The 19,505-nt window shown below is 45.8% G+C and overlaps 1 protein-coding gene across 3 annotated transcripts; it reads right to left on the minus strand.

Moving 5' to 3' along the window:
* Positions 1-432: 432 nt before the first annotated feature.
* LOC114800664 (zinc finger E-box-binding homeobox 2) lies at positions 433-11,590 on the minus strand. 3 transcript variants are annotated; one of them, XM_028998320.1, is made up of 8 exons: positions 11,468-11,590; positions 7,335-7,589; positions 6,320-6,493; positions 5,836-6,041; positions 5,599-5,704; positions 4,056-5,491; positions 2,886-3,060; positions 433-2,456 (listed from the first exon to the last, which is right to left on the minus strand). In XM_028998320.1, exons 2-8 carry the CDS (start codon positions 7,525-7,527, stop codon positions 1,852-1,854), a joined length of 2,895 nt encoding a protein of 964 aa, XP_028854153.1. In that variant the 5' UTR covers positions 7,528-7,589; positions 11,468-11,590; the 3' UTR covers positions 433-1,851. The 3 variants fall into 3 exon arrangements, with proteins under 3 accessions (XP_028854153.1, XP_028854154.1, XP_028854155.1); XM_028998321.1 differs by lacking the exon at positions 11,468-11,590 and adding an exon at positions 9,124-9,209; XM_028998322.1 differs by lacking the exon at positions 6,320-6,493.
* Positions 11,591-19,505: the final 7,915 nt, after the last annotated feature.

Consider the following 19,505-nt stretch of genomic DNA (forward strand, 5'->3'; position numbering starts at 1 on the left):
CTACTTTGATTGGCCACAGTATAAATGTCATGACTCGGCATGCTGAAGGGTGGGACGCTTTCATGCTGCTTTCAGTGGTTCAGTATGAGGCCACTGGAATTTCCACTGACTCGTCTACATAGATGCGTACTAACACAGCCATTTCTTAAACTGGTGTAAACTTTCAAATACTATCATGGTTACAAACATTTCATGCATAATTACAGTTCATTTGGACGCGCAGTTTTGGACGCACACTTAAGTAAGTAAAACACACTAAATTAATTGAAAATATGTACAAATTTATTACAAACATGAAGTATTCACAAGTGTAAAAAAAAAAAACAGAAAAGTGACTTAAAAAAAAATTGACCAAACGTAAATATAACAAACTTTAATTTGTAACAGTCATTTCTTTTTGAATTTGAAAATGAACATTTGGAAGGTTGTTTTCGGAAAAGGCCTAAAAATAGTTCTCATCTGTTTTTTTTTTTTTTTTGGTGTTATTAATATTGAGCTCTTGCCAGCATGAGTTAAAATGTATTAAATGCAAGAATTTAAATATCAAACTCTTGAGGCTTTGAGCACCATTACAGTAAAGTTACAGTAAATGCTGCAGTGCTGCACTGCAATGCTGTAACGATCCACCCCGGCGATTGCCGGTCCCGGTGCAGGCCACGCCCTTTCCGGTCCCCTGCACTTGTGGTCCCTCCTTTAAAGGAGAACCTGCACCAGTGTTCCGGGGCCAGTCTTGTGCAGCTGTCCACATCATAGTGTGTGCGTGGTGGTGTACGGTGGCGTATGTGTGTGTAGTCTGTGTGCTGGGGTTGTAGGATGTACGGTAGGATGGCTGGCGTGTCCACAGGGCCGATCCCGAGTTGTCCACGCCCGCAGGCCTGAGTCAGGTGGCTGTATGTGTGGTTGTTGCAATGATGCTGCTGTTTTGTATGTTTCCACTTCCCCTTCCTCAAAGTAGATTCCTATATGTACGAACTGTTATTTGTATAAGCCCCTGCGCCTGGGTCCTCCCCTTCATTGGTGACAACAGGATTTATGTTATGGTCCCAAGAGCTCTGCATGAACTGACAGCAAACTGACGTCGAGATTTCTGCTGTTCACACATGATGCCCTTTAAAATGAAGTCCAGTCATGAACACATCATTAACCTAATTTTACTTGACTCATCCTCTGCATGCTGATCCCTTCCTCTGCTAATCTCATATATTCAGTGTCAACAGTGCATTTCCAGTTAGATTTTTTCTTTTTTTTTGCCTCCAAAGCAAACGGTATAAAAGAGAACACTAGTAAACACACAATACTGTTCAATAAGCAACAGTGCAACAGTTGTACCTCCACAGCCTATCCGGGCTTTCATGAAGTTGGCATTGCAGACTAATTCGCTCTCGACCAAGTACCTGCCTACCAACAGAGGCATCGTCAACATAACCCTGAAATTAAAATGGATAAGACGGACTCTTCTGCAAACCAGAATTTTTTCTGTCTAGCTGTATCTTGGTTTGGCTCAGTTGCTGAGTAAGGCGTTTTGAACAAAATGAGGCACAAGACAGTTCTATTGTCCTTCACGTGTCTAAGGTCACTTTAGGTCTGGTGGCTTTTTAAAGTGGCTTCAAATATTTTCAGAGTAACTGGAAATAGTCTGTAGTCATTTTATGAGTCACTTTTTGCCCTGTATCAGTCCCCATCAAAGCATGTGCACATTGGCATTTGACGTGCATCTTCAGCTTCTGCTCGGGCCAGTCTGGCTGGGTTCAAATCTAATGATACAAAATGAGACTCGTTGAGTGTAAAAATGTATTCTGCAAATTTGAAATTTCTAGACCCTGGTGGGATCGTGGTTTTAACTGCAACACATCACTCCTGTTCATCATTTGTTGCATTTGGACCCTCCTCATAATTGTCCGGGTCTTTCTCACTCTGCCCTTCTTTGGTTTCATCACAGTGGTTGTGGTTCTCCTCTTCATCAGTCTCTGCACATCGTCTTTCTATATCCTTCAATAAGCTGCCCTCCCCCAGCTCATTTCCCGGGCTGAGAATGCCCACATTGCCCTGCATCGGAGCTCGGTGCTTGAGGGCACTCTCATCCTCTTCTTCATCATCCTCATCCTCCTTGGTGCCTCCTGGTGCCCCGTCTAAGCTGGAGTCACTGAGGAAGGTCGGGTTGTCCTCCAGAGGCCGCATTGGCGTGGACCTGGCGTTGAGGTGCAGAGATGGTGCGTGGTACTGGGACTCCTCCCCGAGGTGAGCATCCTCTCCAGGGCCGTCAAGGTCTACGTCCCGGCTGCAGTATGCATAGCGATGGTTCATGTGCTGGGAGTAGGAGCCGGAGTGTGAGAACCGCTTGCCGCATTTGTCACACTGGTAAGGTTTCTCCCCTGAGTGTAGGCGACTGTGCTCAATAAGGTGGTGCTTGTGCTTGAATGCCTTCTTGCATATCTTGCACTCATGGGGACGCTTTCCTGCAGGATGGGGAACAGACTGTCATGCTTTGTAAAAAAGAAAAACACCAAAAACCGCTTAGCTTAGCGGGTAAAGAAGTTCCAGTTACGAGTTCAAATCCTGAACCACCAAGGTTCTATTGAGTAACCACTGAGGTTCCCTTGAGTAAGTAACCGTCCCCACACATTGTTCTCTGGGTGCCTTTCGTGGCTGCCAGTGCTCACTAAGGTGATCAGTTAAATGCAGAGGACACATTTGTGTGTATCAAAATGACAAAAAAAAAAATCACTTTCACTGAGAAAGATACTTAATACAGGGTGACTGTGTAAACTACTAAGTCTAAATAGTTGCACTGGATAAGGGTGTCTGCTAAATGCTGTAAAGATAAATATAGAAATATAATATATAGAAATATAAAGCTCACAGAGTCATAACTGTTAAATGCGTACCTGTGTGCTCATACTTATGACGGAGCAGTGAGCTGCTCTTCTGGAACGTCTTGTCGCAGATGTCACAGGCATAAAGGCCTTCCTCTGTCTTCTTCAGCCTCTTCCGACCCGGGTCTCCTTCCAGACCCTCCTCCATCACCGACAGGTAGTCCAGGCCCATGCTGATGGCTTCACTCTGGGAGTGACAGAAGTATTCAACAATAACATTGACATTAGAGCTGTAAATCTTGGCCTGAGCGGGTGGTGTTCAATTTCTGTCATTTTAGTCAGGCTCGGGTCAAGCCAAGTCATGTCAAGTTTGCACAGTAAATGATCAGTCAGCAAACACAAACTTCCAGTCTATAGTACGTATCCTTTCCACATGATTTGCTGCTTGTAAATTGCTTGTCTTGTGATTGGTAAATTCAAATGCATGTTGTAAATTTGTTTTATTAAATGTTATTTGCAATTCTAAGCCACCGTTATACGTGGTTATACGTTTTGAGAGATGCAAAAATGGATGCTGAGAATGTGAAATAGAATGTGCACAGTTATCTGTATTGTGTACTCCTTACCACCAGGGGTCAGTGTCGAGGCCGCAAACTGAATAAATCTAAAATTCGTCATCTGTTGAGTGCAGATTTTGCAACACTGCCCCTATAAAATTATGCAGGTATTGCATCCGTATCAGTTCCATTAATTTTGGAGTATGTGCAAACCGACGCAAAGAAGGCAGAATATGGACCGCGACTGTATGTACACACGTACATAGCGCACATAAAGAATGCCGGGCTTTTAAAAAGCCATACTGGTCGTGTTGGGCTGGATTCTGTTGGGCTCGGGCTGGGTCAGACCTAACCTTTCAGGCCCCATTACAGCTCTAATTGACATCGACCCCCAACACGTTAACCTCTTTCTAGTCTGATGGAGAGTACAGAATTACTCTTTTGAAAAATCGTGTGGGGATTCCCCAGCATGCAACCTGCTGACCAAACAAAGGAAACAAGAAGCAGAGGCCAAATAAACACAGCATAAAAAAAACCCCCTAAATGTCAGCAAATAGCACTTGGCACTGATAAAGCGTGTAATGTTACATGACTAATAATTAAACATTTTATGACTAACCCCGTCTAATTATTTGATTCACAGACCACAGTTAAGTCAATTTGGTAATGTGTGTGTGTGCCTTACCATCCTCGTCTGTCTCTCTTGATGAATCCTCTTGAGAACAGACTCTGCATCTGATTCCAACATGTAGGCCATGGGTGACAGGAAGCCAGTGTCATGCGCCGTTCTCTTGTTGGGAAGCGATGGCACGCCCTCGTGCCCCGTGCCTCTAAGTCCAGCGGGAATCATGGGACTCAACAAAGGGTAGGTACCGTAGATGGATCCGCCAAACATGGGCACACCCGGAAAGGCAGTGGATGGCTGGTATCCTGTGGCCGTGACAAGTTGATGGGGTGGCGAGAGCCTCCTGTGCGGACCCTCTGCTTGTGGCATGCCATTACAGACCCGTTCGAACTGCTCAGTCTTGGGCTTGGGCAGGGAGAGGTCCAAGGGCTCACTCTGGGAGCTGGCTGAGCCTGGGGTTCTGCAGGGTGGAGTGGGCCTGTTATGGGGGGAGGCAATCGCGGTCAGGTCCAGGCACAGCGGTGAGCCGAAGCCTGAGGAAGGCACTCGTCTACGTTGCTGCAGGGGCGTCACGGGCAACTCCAGACTTGACGGGCTGACTGGAGTACCACTGCCAGGACTGCCGAGCTCACGGTTTGGCCAGTAGGGACGTGAAGTCATGGCATCTGAATGAAGGTGCATTGGTGATTGCAGGGCAACCAATAACTGTTGAGGCACAGAATGCCATGGTGTCCCCTGTAAGGGGGATCGATCTCTGGAAAAGCCATTGGTAGGAGTCTTTGGGGGGTCCTGGGCACTAGGAGATGGCCTGGAAAAATTGAGGGGAGAGCTTTCTTTGGCCTGTGGCACCTCAGTCACCTCCGTGTCTTTGTTCATTTTGCAGAGGTAGCGTTCGTGCTGCAGCAGCACGGCAGCATTGGGGAACAGTTGGGAGCACCAGCGACATGTCACCCCAACTGTCACTCCAGCCACTGTCAGCCTGCCCTTCTCCGCAGAGCCCCTGGTTTCCCGCCCTCCCTTCTCCTCCTCTCTAAGGGTGCTTTCTACATCTTCCTGCTGAACCTCCCTCCTCAGCATCTGCTGCAGGAGGTGTTCAAACTTACCTCCAGACTGCAGGTATGGCAGAATGGTGGTGCCCTTGAAAACACTAGCCCTGAGGGAGACCTCCGCTGTGGGGTCCCAAAGCCTGCTGAGGTCTGGGCCTCTCAATGTGGCCACACCAGGATCCTGAGACAGGGCGTGGTCTGTAGGCGACTGGACTGGATGACAATCCAGGCCTGATGTGGTATATGGGAAGCACTTTCCAGCATTACGAGCTCCAGCCACAGGCGGAGACGTGTGAGATGACAGGATGTACGTTGGGTTGGCGTGGCCATTGAAGGACCCCCCCACGCCTCCTGAGCCATTAAGGCACTTCTTGCTGCTGAGGTGGGAGCTGTAAGAGCCGGAGTGGGAAAACCGCTTCTTGCAGTTGGAGCATTCATATGGCTTTTCACCTAAAAGGAAAAATGTCATTTTAGACACAGCTTTCATGACTCAGTAGCCTGCAGAAGTTCCATATTTGGTAATCCTTTTAGCTGCAGAGTTCATATGAGTGTCTCACCACTGTGAATTCTCACATGCTCCTTGAGATGGTGTTTATATTTGAACGCCTTGCCACACTGCGTGCATTTGAACTTCCTGTTCTCCATCGACTGGTCAGAAACAAGCTGCAAGCACACAAGAACCCAAGTCAGATTCTGATTGGGCAGGGCCATGGATCTCAAGAACTGTGGTCTTCGCGATGCTGTTGCAAGTCCACCTGTTGGACTTCACACAACCGAAACCAATGGACCCTCACCTTGTCCTGAGCCTGGTTGTGCAAAGCCAGTTGACGTTCCATCTGTGTCCTGTAGGAGGCAGCGTAGCCACAGATGCTGGTCCCTGCTTCCCTCTCATGGCAGAACTTGGTGTGCTCTCTAAGCGAAGCTTTGTTGCGGTAGGTACGGCAGCAATACGGGCATGCCAGCATGGGCTCAATGGCCGTGGGGCTGAGAGGAGCTCCATCTGGAAATCGATAAAAAAAGAGAAGTGGTGAACACACACGACTGTATATCTGAAGACTGCTGCACCTTGAGCGTTTCGACCGTAACTGTGATATAAAGCGACGCTACTGGGAACAAGTCTTACTTCTAAGACCTGAAAACTTTTTCTCTTGAACTTTTTTTATGAAAATAATTTTGCAGGGGAATGCATCCTGCTGTCAATGGCTGCAATGGCAAATGACATTTGGGGGCACCCTTTGTAAAGTTTTGGGACTTCACCTTCACCACGGGGAGACTCACATGTCCCTGGTGACCAGCATGTGGGTGGCGTGGTGTCACGGACGTGGTACATTGCAGGGCCGCCGTTCTGCACTTGCTGCTCGGGAGGGTTGGCTGGGTGAGAAGCCTTCCTCAGCTGAACCAGGAGGTCATAGCGAGCCAGATCTTCCAGCGCACCTTGTCCTTCAGCCTGAGCTTCAGACATACAGACGATACCCAACTGTCAGTGACCAGTGCTGGTCCCCAGCGGCCGTAATGCAACCAACCTTGACCCCAAACTACAGCATTGTTTTGAGGCTTTTGCAAAAAGCAAGCAGTGTAAATTGCACGGGGCGATCAAGAGTTGTTGTTTGATCCTGCAGAGCCTTCAAGGTGAATTCACTTTTGCCAAAGGAAAAGAAAATTATCAAAGAAAGATGGGGCTGATGACAGAAATGCCAATGTAGCTGAAAATCTGCGTTAATCCAGAGCTCCTGGCTCCGGCGAACGAAAAGCCGAGAAATGCTGTAATGCAAAGCCAACATGTTTTCTCTGGGAATTCGAGCCGCACCGCATTGTGCTGTGACTTTTTGCGGAACGTTCAGCAAATGTTTGCAGATGTGGGCATCATATTCCCAGCCTTTTTCATGTGGCCAGGGAAGAGTCGGCGTGGTTCAGCGCAGTTAAAAACACGGCTTCGCCTCCATCGCGTCCCACTCGCTCGCGACAGATAGCGGGAGAGAGACGACGAGAGGAGGGGGAGGAGGGACTGTGAGCAGTGTTGCCCTTTCATCTCCATTAAATAAAATGGAAAGCACTGAATGCTGGGTTTTGACTGCAAAACAGACTTTTGAAGTGACGGAGGGCTGTGACATTGTGGGCATGGAACCTGTGTCATGCTCAGAGAAGGAGAGTGCGTATCAAAGAGCATAGACAATCGGCACGGCTTCAAGAATGTCATCTGAACATTGCCAGCGTCTGAGGCCAAACCAGGCCAAGATTCCCTTTGGCTTAAAAAAAAATATTCCAACAAAATGAATATACATTTTGTACTTACTGTAGCTCTGTGAGCTCCTATGTCCATCCTCAGGGGTAGAGATGACAGCAGGGGCATCCCCCTCTGCCCAGCGACCCTCTCCTGGACTCAGGCTCTGGGGTCGTGGGAAGTGGGCGGGGCTGCCAGGCTCCGTCCCCTCGCTGGGGGTCAGACTCGTCTTATCTTGGAGCTCGGGAGCGTCCTGGGCCTCCATTCCCCAGAATGCCACATCGTCCTCGCCCTCTGAGCCGAGAGAACTCGCCCTCTCGATGTCAACTGCAAACGCACAGACAACAGAATTCATGAAGTTCACCTAGCTGACCTTAAATGGAAAAGACATTTTTAATGATCGATAATGTGCAGAGGAAGCTGGCGAGAAAGATAAAACCCTCGCTCATTTGTGAGATGTTACAGGTAATCTTTCATGCAATCTTCAGGTGTGAAAGCTGCTGCTTAAAACACTATTTTGGGGGGAAAAAATAGGAAGGAAGCCTTGTAAATTTCACCACAAGGGTTTTTGGCCAAAGAAACATTCGATTCTGCTGCATTAAATACTAAAACCCTAATTCTGCATAGTCTCCTTAGTGAGTATGAAATGCAACACTAAAGTTTGATGATTTTGCAACGTGAGAGACTAACAACAAATCAAAATAATTTTTGGGGAACCCACTGTGACCTTCCAAAATAAATGTACACTTTTTATATTATTTTTGCTTATTTGTTGTTCAGTTAAACAGAGTTTTTATTTTCTTTTAAATAAGGGCTTTACTATTCAATTGTCTGTAGTAAATCCAGACCCACAGGTTTTTTTTTTCCTTTGAGTGTGTGGATTTTAAGAATAAAAACGTATATATATATAATTATCAACATTTATTGCTTTCTTGACCAAATCTGTCATGTGCAAACATGTATGCACGTATGCATATTTACAAGTAGGAGTTGTGACGTTCCGATACGTAACAGGGTCACACACCCTCACTGTAAGTAAAATGCTGGCTTGATTCGCCATCCCACTCTACGCTTTTACTGCGTATTTGCTGATAAATGTCAGGATGGTTTTTATCAGTCTGGCAGGAATGCACAAGGGTTCGGAGAGGTTGTGAAACAACACACACAGAAATACACACCGCTTTTCTCCTTTTATAACCTTTGTAAGTAAATGAGTGGGAGCGCGAGCGAGATTTCACTCATTCGCTCAGAAACATTTTACATTGTGGTACAGAAAATACGCAAGCAGAGCACTGCTGCTGTCTAGAATTTCACATACGCCGCAATTTCAAAGCCCTGTTTTCTATGGTCACCCTTATTTCTGAAATTGTTGGTAAATTATGAATCCCTGTGTCTTTTTTTTTATGTTATAAGGACACCGTATGACAATAACAAACACATGTTGACTCTGATTTTATCTAATCGTTCCCAAACGGCAGCTCAGTCCTTTACATCTTAGTGTTATTTAATATCCCATGTTTTTTTATCATAACAAAAAAATCTGTCCTAACGGACTTCTATGTAAATAATATGTCTGCTCACCAAAGGGAAGTTCTTTTAAAATGTACTGTTTATTATGTATTAATTCTTACACTGTGCATAATATGATAGATGTGCCTGTTTATCGCCAAAGGCCTCTATGTGCCAGTGTAATAATAATGGCTTAATTGTAGATGATTTATTCATTTAAAAGGCTTCATTGTCGTGTCAATTGTAACCCATGTTCACCTGCTGCGGTATGGGCGAGTGTCGCACTACAGTCCAAGCTGCATTAACCGAAACATGCGTGTTCATAATCACGGCAAACAGAAATAAGACGTACCAAAATGTTGACGGATGAAGTTTAAGCAGTGAAAGTGGCGTGGCGCAGCACGTCAGCGGTGGCATGTGCCGCTTCTTTACAGCCTCTCCGGCGAATGTGAGAGGGAAAGGAAGCAGCAGCGTCTGTTTCTGCTCCCACCCCCCCACCACCCATGTCGTGGTTTGTAATGGAAACGGAACAGACGTCCACGTTGACGTATAACGCGAAGGTGAGTAAGCGGCGCTGCGGCCGGTGGGGCTGTGAGAAGCATCTGATGAGTAGTTGCACTCTGACACTGCAGACCAACAGAGGAGACCAACAGTGTTCGGTTCCCATCGACAAACACACAAACAGACTCGGCAATGACCAGGCGCTGAAGATACTTAACCAGAATGTTATGTAAGCAGGTCAAAGTTCATTCCAGGCCCCTGCTACCACGCTTCCGGCAACTTTACATTTACAGCATTTACCAGACGGCCTTATCCAGAGCGACTTACAATCAGTAGTTACAGGGACAGTCCCCCCCCGAGCAATTTAGCGTTAAGTGTCCTGCTCAGGGACACAATGGTAGTAAGTGGGATTTGAACCTGGGTCTTCTAGTTCATAGGCAAGTGTGTTACCCACTAGGCTACTACCACCTTTGCGCCCAGCTCTGTGATTCAGGAAGGTTTTTGAGTTTTGAGCAAGGCAAGATGTGACGTGATCAGGTCTGGATATATATATATATATATACGCCGCTTTAGTCGTTCCCTCATCCCCGCAGAACCCCCCTCCCGGGCCTAAACCAGAACCAGACCCGCACGGCACCGCGGCCAAATTGCCTTTAATTCCGTGTGCCGTGGCAGAGAGTGACACTGCTCCGCATGTGCTGTCATTAAACTCCCATCGTGCCGCGGATGGCTTTCATTATCTGTGCGCTTGATTTATTTATTTGGATTGTGTGTGCATTCTTCACAGAGTCTTTTATTTGCGCAGATCCAATAAATCTTTGAACAGCGCAGGGGGCTGGAGGTTGGTGGCGGGCGGGGGGGGGTTGATGAGTGTTGGGGATGGATGGGGATGAGTCGGACGTGCCAGGAGGCGAGCAGGGGAGCAGGCGACAGATTGGTCCCATTCACACGCCTCTCCAGCATCAGTGTGTTCCCACGTGTGTGTGTGAGTGTGTGTTTGTGTGTGATGACTGACAACTAACACTGACAATGCAAAATTTCTCCACCTTCCAGTGGGTGTAGTCATTCCAGCCACCGTCATCAGCCGTCACACACTTTAGATGGAGCTGTTTCATACCAAAACTGACGTCAACCGCCTAAAATATTCATTAGATTCATTACATTTATGACCCCAGTGATTAATATAGCAATATGGCCCTGTACGACCTTGCACTTTAGGTGGGTTTACGGCTTAAAATACTCACAAATCTAATAAAAAATTACCCACGTTCCCTACAGGAACCACTGGGGGAATTCAAGATTTAGTCTGAATTATTTAGCGTGATATCAACTTTGATTTTATTGCATCACATGCAGTCGACACAGTCACAGACACACTCGGTCTACGCATATTCCACACATAAAAAATGATGAGCTGCACAATGTCATTAAGCGATGGCCAAAAAAATGTCATAAAATTTTTTAAACATTTCTATTAACTCCTTGTCAGCCGAGTGCATATGTTTGGCACGTCCTTTTGATTTTTTTTGAGAGGTGAAAAAAAATATATGTAAATGTCACCACAGGATGTATGAACGTCTGATATTTTTCCAGATAATTATAAGTAATCATTTCAATGGCGTGTTGAAAAGGGTCTTTTTATTTATTTTAGCGCAGTGTAAGTGGAGGTCAGAGGGTCGATCTGACGCAGCTCAGGAAAGGAAATCCACAACATGAAAAAAAGAAAAACTGAAACACCTGCAATTATACTGCACGACTGTGACTTTAAAACCTATTTTCTGCTTTTTCATAAAAAAATGCACGTGACGGGAAAGTGATTTTGTCTTTCCCTAAACGTTGACTACAGCGGCTCACTCAGCAAAGGACGTTCAGAAAACCCAAAACCCCTGTTTCTATTATGTTGCTTTCATATTTCCATTCTCTTTTTTCACTTTGTCTTTCTTTACGATTCTTTGAATTTGTCTAATCTTGGTTATTTTAAGAAAAATAAGACCGTTGCTAAACAACACATAACTTAACAATAAAAAGTACAGTTTTTTTTTTTTTTTTGTAACTTTTTAAGCATCTGAGAGATGCAGCCAAAAAACAGAAACCACGGCGTTCACTTTTAGGGCCGTTCTCTGTGACACACGGGCAGGCCTTCTGACAGATGACGGCGTGGAGAACGATTTCGGTGTAAAGAGAGCGGACCGTACCTTGTGGGCCCCTCCGGGCGTCGGTCCGGGCAGAACGCGGCCGGTGGATCGGAGCCGAACGCGCCGCCAGGCATGAGCTGGATTATTCGACGTCGCTATTTTGACATTCTAACAATGACTCAGATGCGCCACATCTAAGTGCAAACACCTCCCACTCATATCTGTGACATCTGTAGCTCACGCACACACACACACACACACACACACACACACACACAAATACTGCTTCATTTTAGTGTTTTAGTGTTGATTTTTATGACCATGAACATTTTTAAATCCCTGACTTAATAACTAATTTTCACTGCGGTGCCACTAGTTCGGTTAACGTGACTGATGAACACAATATATAATAGTATATATTTAGTATATAAATAGTACAAAACATCAGCAGATTAAGAATAAAAGCAAAACTAATGAAACTGGAAGTTGAAGTGTGAGTGTGACGTTTAAGTGTGTCGCGCGTGTGTGTATTGTGGCTGCTCAGCAGTACGTTATGTGTAAAAATGTGAGTGTGTGGGCCGTGTGTTTGGAATGTACGACTGGTTGCTGTGCACAGCATGCAGAGTGGTGTGAGTGTGAATACACGGCAAACACACACACACACAAACACCTACAGCATGATGTGATTGATGGGTTGATGTAACTTTTTTTATGTGACTGTGTTATTTGCGCAGCATTTATTTGATTTGACGCATGTGTGTGTGTTAGTGTTCAAAAATGTCCTCACAAGACAGGAAAAAAATCTTATTTATATTGGTTTAATTTGCTTAAGGGAATTTGGGGGATAGGGTTATATAAAAAGATAAAGCACATTATTATTACATTAACATTAACGTTATTGCATTTTTTTTACACATTTATTATCCTCACAAATACATAAAGCCAAACGTTGTCTATGTGTGTGTCTCTGTCTTAATCATTCCCAGCCATCATGCTCATGTCATTTAACATCGTCGTCCACATTGCTCTATTCATTTTGTACATTATTAGAATTTATAATAATATGTCCCTGTCAATGAGTATAAAAAGAGATTTCCAACCCACCAGTTTCTGAGAGTATGGAATACCGACCCTAAAAAATAAGACCCTGAAGTTGATATGTGACCCCAGCTGGTAAAAACCGGGTCCTGATCTGCACAATGTGCTGCTCTGCTACGCCGCTTGCATGACTCATTTGATCGCGGTCCTGCACAGGGGTCTTATCATTCAATGTGATCACTGCACACCCCGCAAGATGTGTCGAGCACATACACTTTGCACATTTGTGTTTTTTCTGTGCGTGTGTTTTGGACTGTGAGAGTAAATGTATGTATGTGCCTCCCCACCCCCCCACCGTCACACACACTCAATTCAAATGGCGGGGTGGAGGTGGCCGAAGGGGATTTCCCCCATGCACCAACAAAGGACACAAGACTTCTGCCGGTCAACCATCACCCCTGATGCACGCTTCATCTTGTAATAACATAAAAGCGGGGACATCATTTCATAATACAGCAAGGCGTCTGATAGGCCGTCTTCGTTGCACATCAAATGTGATGGTGATGCATTAATGAACCGACAATCGTACTGTATAGCTGCCATTGCTGAACGTCTCTGTTTCACTCTCATGAGAACTTTTACACTTTCCTGGTGTGCTGCGCCTTTGCAGTGACACTCACAGTGGCGCGGGGCAAAATGGTGTCACAGACTGAACTACAAGTCCCAGTGCCTCACGTGTGGCTTCCCTGATCTGAGGTCAGTTTTGCAGTTCCTAATTACAAGGGTTTGGTTTTTATTTTTCAATCCTCAGCCATTGAGTGCACACGGATGGGAACATTTAACTGTGCCTTTCTAATTTTCTGACCTAAACTTTAAAAAAAATTGTTTTTTAATTATATTACTTTTTATCTCCTCAAGCCATTCACAACTGTCACCTTTTCACCCCCTCTTCATGTTAAGTACAGTTCATCAATATCAGGTCTACCCATCTCTCCACTTTTTAAATAACTCATACCTATCTTTTTCTCACGTACGAGATACGCGCAAGCCGGAAAACCGCTGGACGTTTCAATGCAATTAGCAGGGTGAAGTACAGATTCGAACCGTATATGTCTAAGAATGTTAATGTAATAAACATATAATTATGCAATGTACAAACATGTACAAAAAGAAATGCAAGACTATCATGCTAATGGTAACGCAAAAGCTACGATCGCGATTTTCTTCAGATCAGGTATTCAGTTTCAGAACAGACGCACCATGACAAAGTTGTTAAAAAAATCTTCAAAAGTTGCAATATATTCTGACTAGTCTCCATTGTCTCCTTTGTCTCTTTAATTATTGAGATCACAAAGTAAGAGTTTGAATGGTGAAAAAAACCAAAAAAACACTAATGGAACATAATACTGATACGATCGAGCGATGGCAGACACTGATACCAGCCCGCCAGTCCTGGCCCCGGTGCCTGCTGCTGGCTGGCAGGGCCCAAGGGTGACAACAGAGCAGCTTTCCACCATACAGACTGTGTGTGTGTGTGTTTTCAGGTGTGTGTTATTTTAAGTGTGCATGTTTTACTGATTTGAATGATGCAGCGCTGTGTATTTGGGGCACGTGTAGAAAATGAAGCCCACTGATGGTTTGGTACCTGTGGCACAGGGTGTTTTTTGACTAGCGAGACATTTGCCGCTGTGAAAATGTGAGTCAACTGGTGCAGATGTAGCTGCTGAGCTTCGCGCTGTTTACTGTTGACTGTTCACGGCCGGGATTGCCAGGAAATGCTTGTTTTCACCTATCACTTAATTAAAAACAGGAAAAAGTCGGTTTCGCTTTCTGCATCTCCCTCGCCGAGGTCTGTCTGGGTCTCCTTAAAGACCCGGGGAGACTGAGGGAGGCGGCCTGTGGAAGTCAGGCCAGGCCAGGCCAGGCGCGGCCCTGTGGTTCAGTGGCTCCGCCCCGCCTCACATCTGAGCTGTGAGAAGACAGGGACAGGAGAGCACAAACGGTGCTGTGGGTGACACACACACACACACACACCCACACACACACACAAACAAGCACAAATGCACTATTATACATAGTATCCATCCACATGCATACGCATAAATATATACACAGTTACAGTGTATATACTGTATATCTATCTATATATATGTGTGTGTGTGTAGTGTGCAAGAGATCTGTATTATAACATACCATATACACACATGCCTAAGTCACATGAATGCATATGTCTGCATACATATGCATAAACTCGTACCATGGAAGCAACCTACACAGATCAATTTATGATAATGCAACACATAACCTCAACATGCCATACTCATGAACACATGCACATATGCCACAATCTACATGCACACACTCATACCAGCACTGCAGGTGCCATTTCCTCACGGTGTCTAATATTCACCCACCCAATAGATATAAGAGATATACCTCACACACGCACAGAAACACATACAAAACACACTCGCACGCACAGTGAAGTGAACACATACACCCAGCCCATAGGCGCCCAACACATACGTATATAATATACACACATACCACACAGGCAATCAACACCCGACTCCGCTTCATCATCCTCCTTCTCACACACCACACTATAAATACCCCTGTTTTCCCCCAAAATTTGTTTTGCTCTCTCGAAATGTTTGCTGCGTCTTCCAGGCTTTCTGATGTGGCTCTTTATTTTGTACATTTGTACAAACCGCACGGTGGTGGCCCTCCAATATTAAAACATTCTAAGCGGCACAAAAAGTTTTGAAGTTTTAATAGGGCCCTCTAAATAGAGCCTCGCTTGGAGCCCAGCGGCAGTATAACGTGAGAGTTGGTTGCTGCCCGCCCCACTGCAACAGCCTGTTCCGCGCTTTGAGAAATTAGTCCAGAGGTTTTAACAAGTATGCCTGGTATCTGTAGCGGTGAGCCGGTCGCTTTGGGAATTCTTTTTTTTTTTGGCCAGTTAAAAAGGAATTTTAACACTGAATCATCAAATTGGACCCCGACGCATCAGTGTCTTCACACAAAGCCTCATATTAACCAGCACTCGGCACAAAGCTGGAAGTTAAACATCGTAAAAAAATTACACACTACCTTCATTTCACCACAAGCTGTAAACTCTTCCAAGAGTCTGTTCTTGTTCTCAGGCTACAAAGAGTCCATGAACGCAAACTGCTCTACGGCAGTGTTGTTGTTCGGATTGTAATATAAAAAGCATAATCCACTATATACATTTTCGGCATTTATCAGACGCCCTTATCCAGAGCGACTTACAATCAGTAGTTACAGGAACAGTCCCCCTCCGGAGCAACTGAGGGTTAAGTGTCTTGCTCAGGGACACAATGGTAGTAAGTGGGGTTACCCACTTAGTAAGGCGAGTGCGGTAGTAAGGCGAGTGCGTTACCCACTGGGCTAAAACCACCCTATAACAGTGAATGTGAGATATAGGTCTATTTTAGAGCCTTTTTGTACAATGCTAAACATATTTATTAAAAAATGTTGCCCAATATAATATACCTTTTCACCAAAAAAAAAAGGCCAGTATTCATTTACAAAACGGCAATTTTCATTTTGTATTCAAAAATATCAATATAGATGTCCCTGTATCGATTCAATGTCACCACATAAAATATCCTAAAATATACAGCAGTATTCGCAAAATTTTATGTGGTGATATTGTATCGATACAGGGGCATCAAAAAATAAATACAAATTATATATATATATATACACACACACACACACACACACACACACACATATATATACACACATATATATACATATATATATATATATATATATAGAGTATAGTATAGTATAGTATATATATGTATATAGTCTTAGCCTTATCTCTCTCTGTGTGTGTGTACTGAATCAAACACACACACACACAAAAAAAAAAACACAAGTCTGAGGTTAAATCCCTAAAATGGTCTGAGACAAGACAGTATATGGGTTTTCCTCCAATACGAACATCAAGCATGAATCACATTTGCACGATAAGAAGCCCCCTTTAAGGAAGGCAATTAAGTTCATAATTTGTTAACAGCCTGTTTTTAGAATGCGTATTGGCTGCACTGTTACCCCATTAGAGCTGAATATGCTTTTATAATGGACTTAGCCCCATCTGCTGGTCAGGACAGAAATTTTAATGAATTGAATTTGAATCCCACTGGGCCCTATTTTAAAGACTTTTCACTAAAGTCATTAAAACGTAATAGTGTGATTACGGAACTAAAAAGAAAAAAAAAACGGAACACTGGTGAAATGAACAGAATCATATCTGAATATCCGCTGTATGAATATATATGGAATTCTAAACTTGGCACTCACATCTGACACGACTTCCATTGTAAAGTCCAGTGTGGGACGACTGTGTATGGTGACCCACCCCCGTCTGCCAAACGTGCGCATTTGACAGAAACGTGTGCTGTGCGTGTGCGTCGCGTTGGTGAACTCCAGCCGACGCCTTAACAGTCAACAAGTGACACGAAGCGCGCAGGCAGCAGTACGACACACTCTCCCGCTGCAGGACTCGACGAGTGTGCGTGTCATTACCGACGACGACTCCATCAGAGAGCAGAAAGAGGCTGAGAAAGTGGGCAGAGGCATGAAAAAAAAAGAGAATCAGAAATAAAGGAATGGAGGGTGAGGGGGGGAGCCCACAATCAGCAAGTCGGGGGGAAAAAAAAGAAAAAGAAAAACGGGTTTAAAAAGCAAAACTTTTAGTTTAAGAGGATCTTTGATGCATATCACAAGAGGAAAGCAGGCCCTGTGACTGGGATTAGAGCGGCATTAAGTCGAAGCAGAAGGTTTGCTGGCGATGGCGCTTTGATGGGGCCGTTTGAAGTGGTTTTCGGGGGAAGGGAGCAGCGTGTGGCGTCAGTGGGACACGGCACTCCGGGGGGAGGCAGGGTGGCGACAGCACGGGCCGGGTGGGGGGGCGGGGGTGGAACCCTCCCTCCGTCCCTCCCCGGTGCTTGACTGTGCGCCCGCGGCACGGGGTGGTTTCAGTTCCCGGTGCCACAAGCCAAGCAGAAAAGCCGCCGCGCTGGACATATTCACACCTACCCATTACTTATATCATCCGAAAGTGACGCAGGGCCCCTCAGATTCGGGGCCAGCGAGCCTCGCGACTTCCCCCGCCTGTGTGCCCGGCGTCACACCAGACATGAGGTATCGCTTTAAAATTACACTCTTTCCCCAAAATGGCACGGCCGCGGTATGAAAAAGCCATCTCGGCTATTTTCTGAACATTTTCCCCCTGCCGCCTCGCTTCGTCCCCTTCCTGGCCCTGCGCAGCCGTACAGGACGGACCCTCTCTGTCCTTCCTCATGTGCTCAGGATGTCCTCATGCGCCTCAACATGTAGGTGGCTGGCCCGGGCTGGTTGTTGGTACCTTAAGGCCTGTCCACCTTAAGAGTGTCCAATAATTTGAACTTGGGTGGAACTTCAATTCTAATTATAAGACCTCCAACCACAGAACCGCCATCACGCCTATAATAATGCCCAAGTGCATATCGAAGCTCTCCAGACAGTTTTATCTTGTGGCCTTCACCGACCGGGGCTTCGAAACTGTGACAAGTGTTGGAGAGAAGCTCAGACGGGGAGTGGCCTAGCGAGGACAATCTGACCCCAGCGTCCCAGAATGCTCGGCTCACCTTGACAGAGCTGTGAGGATCAGGAAGTGGTGGGCGAACCGCTCTCCCCTCGCCGTGCTCAGGTAATTAGTTTGGTGGTGGGTGCCGGGCGCCGCATGGCAGCTCCAGGTAGTACCTGCCTCCCAACCCTTAAAAACCACCTCCTGTCAGGCTGTGTCGCCTTTTGCATGCGTGTATGTACAGTACAGGTCAAAAGTCTGGACACACCTTCTCATTCAATGTGTTTTCTTTATTTTCATGACCATTTACGTTGGTAGATTATCTCTGAAGGCATCAAAACTATGAATGAACACATGTGGAGTTCTGTACTTAACAAAAAGTGGAGACCTGGCCTCCACAGTCACCGGACCTGAACCCAATCCAGATGGTTTGGGGTGAGCTGGACCCCAACAAGTGCTAAACACCTCTGGGAACTCCTTCAAGACTGTTGGAGAAGCATTTCAGGTGACGACCTCTTGAGTGTGCAAAGTAGTAATCAGAGCAAAGAAACTAGAATATAAAACATGTTTTCAGTCATTTCACCTTTTTTTGTTGAGTACATAACTCCACATGTGCTCATTCATAGTTTTGATGCCTTCAGTGAGAATCTACCAACATAAATGGTCATGAAAATAAAGAAAAAACACATTAAATGAGAAGGTGTTTCCAGACTTTTGGCCTGTACTGTACGTGTACCCGCCGCTAGTTGGCATCTTCACCGTGTGTTTTCGGGGAGGAAATGAGGCGGGACAGGCCACCACCACAATCAGCTTCGCTCCCCGCCGCAATGTTTATCAGGCTCATCAGGACGCGTCCCGAGTAAACGCAGCCCCCCCCCCGCAGATGAAAGGCCCAGCGGCGGCCCGGGGTCGCCCTCCAGGCCGGGCCGAGGTCCACAACCGCGGGGTCAGTAAACCGGCATCAGCTCAACAAACACGGCAGCTGGATGAGAACTTCGCCTCTGTCCAAACGAAGGCGGACGAGGGGGGTGGCCGAGGAGACAATGGGAGGAGATCGCAGGTTCAAAATCTGCACGGGTTCCTCTCGAACGGCCAGAATCTTACAATCACTGGGAGCACACAGGAGCACCTTTGTTGCGATGGATTAAACTTAATCTGAGCCTGAATCACCCCCCCCAGAGGGAATTTATATGCCGTTAATCCCCCCCCGGCACAGGTTCGGTGTGAAAATGTCCCAGGTACCAGGGTGACATAATCTCAGCTCTGAGCTGTCCTCCGTCAGAACCCCTCTGGATTGGGTATTTATAGAATTTCACTAATCTTCGTATAAAGTGTCCTTACTGTACAATAATGCCATGCTGTAAATGGGGTTATAACGCGGTGGTAAAGCTTCGCAAGACGCCCATTAGAAGGTTCGGAAGTAAATCCCCGTTTGGTGGCGCTGGCGACTCGCGGACC

Source organism: Denticeps clupeoides, chromosome 12, assembly GCF_900700375.1.
Source record: "Denticeps clupeoides chromosome 12, fDenClu1.1, whole genome shotgun sequence".
NCBI classification, from domain to species: domain Eukaryota; kingdom Metazoa; phylum Chordata; class Actinopteri; order Clupeiformes; family Denticipitidae; genus Denticeps; species Denticeps clupeoides.

Bases quoted from the DNA above. Each gene is read 5' to 3' on its own strand.
- LOC114800664 (XM_028998320.1), bottom strand. From the start codon at position 7,527: ATGGAGGCCCAGGACGCTCCCGAGCTCCAAGATAAGACGAGTCTGACC. The intron at 5,705-5,835 runs GTGAGGGTCCAT...GTGTGCTTGCAG, and splicing joins ACAACCAGGCTCAGGACAAG to CTTGTTTCTGACCAGTCGAT. The intron at 5,492-5,598 runs GTGAGACACTCA...TTTTCCTTTTAG, and splicing joins GCATGTGAGAATTCACAGTG to GTGAAAAGCCATATGAATGC.